This window comes from Balaenoptera physalus, assembly GCF_965194825.1.
Source record: "Balaenoptera physalus genome assembly, chromosome: 19".
NCBI classification, from domain to species: domain Eukaryota; kingdom Metazoa; phylum Chordata; class Mammalia; order Artiodactyla; family Balaenopteridae; genus Balaenoptera; species Balaenoptera physalus.
The window spans coordinates 13696060-13699902 of NC_138900.1; the positions used below are offsets into that span (position 1 = coordinate 13696060).

Genomic DNA, 3843 nt, shown 5'->3' on the forward strand with positions numbered 1-3843 from the left:
AAGAGAAAAAAAAAAAAAAAAAGAGAAATAGCCACTAACTGCTAAAAAGATTACCTCCAGGAAGTGGGATTAAAGACTTTCTTTAACTCTCCAAGTTGTATTTTTTTAAAAAATATTTATTTATTTATTTGGTTGCACCGGGTCTTAGTTGCAGCAGGCAGGCTCCTTAGTTGCAGCATGCATGTGGGATCTAGTTCCCTGACCAGGGATCGAACCCAGGCCCCTGCATTGGGAGCATAGAGTCTTAGCCACTGCGCCACCAGGGAAGCCCCAATGGTATTTTTTTATTGACTGAATCTTTATAACGAATGTTTTACTTCAATAATCAGAGAACATATGTACAAGTAAATATATGTAACATTTCTACTCATTGGAAAAATTGTTCCAGAGCTGGGGTGACGGAAGACAGGTGGGTGGTGAAATTATAGGTGGGGTTTTTTTCCTCTCCTGTGCATGTCTCTATTTTTCCAGCTTTATCCAATAACCTTGCCTTGCTAATTTTATCAGGAAAAGTAGTAGATTTTATTTTTAAAGCGAAACAAAGAGACTGATTGAGACACACGGAGACAGAGAGACACTGGCCTGAATGTTTGCTAGAAAAAGGAATGATAGACAGATGGAGTTATTGACAGAGATAAAAACAGGAACAGAGAGACAGACAAAAGAGGAGGCAAACAGAGAGGGAAGAAAGAAACAGAATGAAATGAGGACAGAAATGGAGAGAGAGGAGGAGGCACTGAATCAGATATTTAGGGGTAGTTGTGGCTTGGAGATCAAGCTTTGGAGCTGGATTGAGTATAGGTTCAAATTCTGCCTCTGCCAATTACTGACTGTGTGTCTTGGAAAAGTTCCTTCACTTTACTGTGCCTCAGTTATCCCATCTATAAATTGGAGGTGGAAAAGTTCTTGCAGTGTCATTTTTTGAGCATTAAATGAGACATGTACATATCAGTTACTTAGAACAGGGCCCAGTAACACTAAGCACTGTATAAGGGCTGGTTGTTATTATAGAACACAGGTAAGGACACCCAGGGTGATGAAAAGAAAGTGAGAGGCTACAGAAAGGGACAGAGACCAGAACTGGTGACAGAGAGCTGGGGTAGAGTCATCGCTGGCACTGGCCCACAGGTGGGTAAAGTCCTCAAACCCCTGCCTGCAACTCTCTGGGCTAATCAATGGCCAGCAATGACGTTGGGAAAGCTTACCCTGCACGGGGAAGCCCGGTTGCTCACCATTCTCAGCTGGGCACTTAAAAGCCACCATGGAGGGTGCAGGCACCGCTGTCCCAGGTGGACCCCACTCTGGACACCACCCAGAGGACAGTGGGAGGCAGGTCCCGCTGCAGCACCAGGCACCAGAGACACATTGTAGGTGAGGAGTGAGAGGAGAGAGGCTGAGGGTAGGAGGAGGCCCATCCTGTCTCTTCCCCTGCGTGTGTCCACAGCCCACGCTCTGAGCGTCAGTCCCTCTGCAAGTCTAACCACAGGCAGGGGCTTGGACTCGGGGCCTTCTCCTTGAGCTCCCTGACGTCTGTCGCGTCCTGCAGGAGCAGAGATGGGGCCGAGTGGCGCAGCCGCGGTGGCCGTGGGGCTGTGGGTCTTGGTGACGGTGGGCGTGGCGGCGGACCCCGAAGTGGTGGAGCCTCCGCGCCGCCTCCTCTCACACTACCGCTCCCTGGACCCCCGGGCGCTGCTGGCCATCAAGGCACTGAGGGACCGCTATGTGAGTGATGCTCAGACGCCCCCGCCCCCTGGACCCCGGGCCCGCGGGCTCGGAGACATCAGTCTTTGTCCCGAGGGGCCCTCGCGTCCTAGCGTCCAGCAGGCACATCTCAGATTTCAGGGCCCAGAATTGTGACCACGACATCTTCCGGGAGGCCCCGGTGGTCAGCTCAGGCACGGCCTTGGTGCGGGTCACAGAGGGGCGCCCCCTCCAGGCGGACTCGGCTCCACATCGGGGCGCAGGCTCCGCAAGGGGAGCGCGGGTGCCTTTCAGCCCCGCTCAGCCATCGGAGCGCTGCCTGGTTCGGGACACGATAAGCACAACCGTCCCGGCCAGTCCCGAGCCACGTCCAGGAATCTCCGACGTCCCAGCGCTTCAGGGGCCCTTGCCAGGAGACTCCGCGTCACCCCAGCCCTTGTCCCGCAGGAGGAAGAGACGCTGAGCTGGAGGCCGCGCAACTGCTCGTTCCGCCGGAGGAGGGACCCTCCGCGGCCTTCCGTGAGGCCCGAGGCCGGCGGGCGGGGAGGGGGGGTGGGGTAGGGGTGGGGGAGCGCGGGCTGGCGCGCCGCCCCGTCTAACTCCCGCCGGGTCCCCGCAGTCCCGTGCGCTGCTCCGCCAGGTGGCCCGCGGCCTCGCCGACGCCCAAGACGTGCTGAGCAGCCTGCCGAGCCCCGAGCTGTTCCCCGGCGTCGGCCCGACCCTGGAGCTGCTGGCGGCCGCGGGGCGGGACGTGGCGGCCTGCGTGAGTGCGCCGCGCCCTGGCCCCGCACCCCTCCCGGCTCGCTCTGCGCCCCTGGTCTCAAGGCCAGGCCCCCCGACTGCGAATCTGTCCCGTGAGGCCAGAAACGGGCGCAGACACGATTCACGTCCTCTCGGTGTCCCCAGATCCGGGCTTTGGTCTGCGGCTGGGAGGGTGAGGGGCGGAGTCACCTGGGAGGGGAGGCTCGGTTCCCCGCCGCCTGCATTGACCTCCCGTTCTCCCTCCAGCTCGAGCTGGTCCGGCCAGGCTCCCGGAGGAAGTCCCTGCGGCGGCCCGGGAGGCGTCCCCAGACTCGCACAGCTGTGAGTGGAGCGGGCGGGAAAGCGGCTAGACGGGAGGCCGGCTTGGAGCCGTGCGGGTCTGGAGGGGGGTCTCTTGGGGAAGGAGATTCCTGACTCAGCCCCGCTCCGCCTGCTTCCCGGGCTGCAGGGCTCGCCTCGGTGCCACGAAGCCACCGTCATCTTCAACCTCCTGCGCCTGCTCGCGTGGGACCTGCGGCTGGTGGCGCACTCGGGTCCTTGTCTGTGATCCCGCCGCGGCTCCGCCTGGGACCCGAAGCCCCGGGGGCGCCTGGTTGCGGACGCCGCCCTCCTCCGTGGCCCCATCGGACCAGGCGGGTCTCTCAGCCTGGACCCGCCGGCGCTGGTGCCAGAGGCGCCCTTTTCCCAAAGACCAGAAAGAGTTCCCCCGGAAGCAGCGGTATTTCTTCGGGATGCGTTGCCCTAGGATCTTCCTGGGCCCGGGCTGGCAGGAAAAGACTGGAGTCCGTGTCCGCCTTGGTCGCTGACCACCACGTACCATGGACCAGTTTCTACTTCTGTGGTTACAGGAACAGCCCTGTCTCATGACAGGTCCCACCCCCTGCTTTGAACCTTCAATGCCCGCTTTGCGATTCCATGAGTATGTGACTCTTGGACCTCCCCGCTGGGGAGGCCTCATTCCCTGAGGGACTGGGTAGTGAAAGGGCCAAAAGTCTTCTGGATAAGTAGTTTTTTGAGTTCCGTAACTTAAGTGTGTTTTGTATTTATGAAATTCCTGTGTGTATTTGCTGTTCTGTCTTCTGTTGTTAATTTATTGCCAATTATTAAATATTTTTGCATTTCTGCGGGTTGTTTATTCCGTGATCATTTTGAGGGGGGCTGTTCAGCACAAAATGCTGAGACAGGGAAATCAGGTGACCTGAGTTTCAGTTCTGCCCCTGCCACTTAAGAGTTGCGTGTCTGGGCAAATTACTTCTCTCTGAGCCTCAGTTTACTCATTTATGCCATGGCATTGTTACACTTCCCTTGCAGTGAGTACTATACATTGAAATAATGTTTCTGAAGCTTCCAGCTGAAGCCACAGAATGGTCTTAATAATTG

At 57.4% G+C, this 3843-nt stretch overlaps 1 protein-coding gene across 1 annotated transcript; it reads left to right on the plus strand.

Moving 5' to 3' along the window:
* The first annotated feature begins 1541 nt into the window (after positions 1-1541).
* LOC309649009 (interferon lambda-4-like) lies at positions 1542-3585 on the plus strand. Its single transcript, XM_082438408.1, has 5 exons — positions 1542-1722; positions 2149-2220; positions 2321-2464; positions 2710-2784; positions 2912-3585. The coding sequence occupies exons 1-5, from the start codon at positions 1555-1557 to the stop codon at positions 3008-3010; spliced, it is 558 nt and encodes a 185-aa protein (XP_082294534.1). The 5' UTR covers positions 1542-1554; the 3' UTR covers positions 3011-3585.
* Positions 3586-3843: the final 258 nt, after the last annotated feature.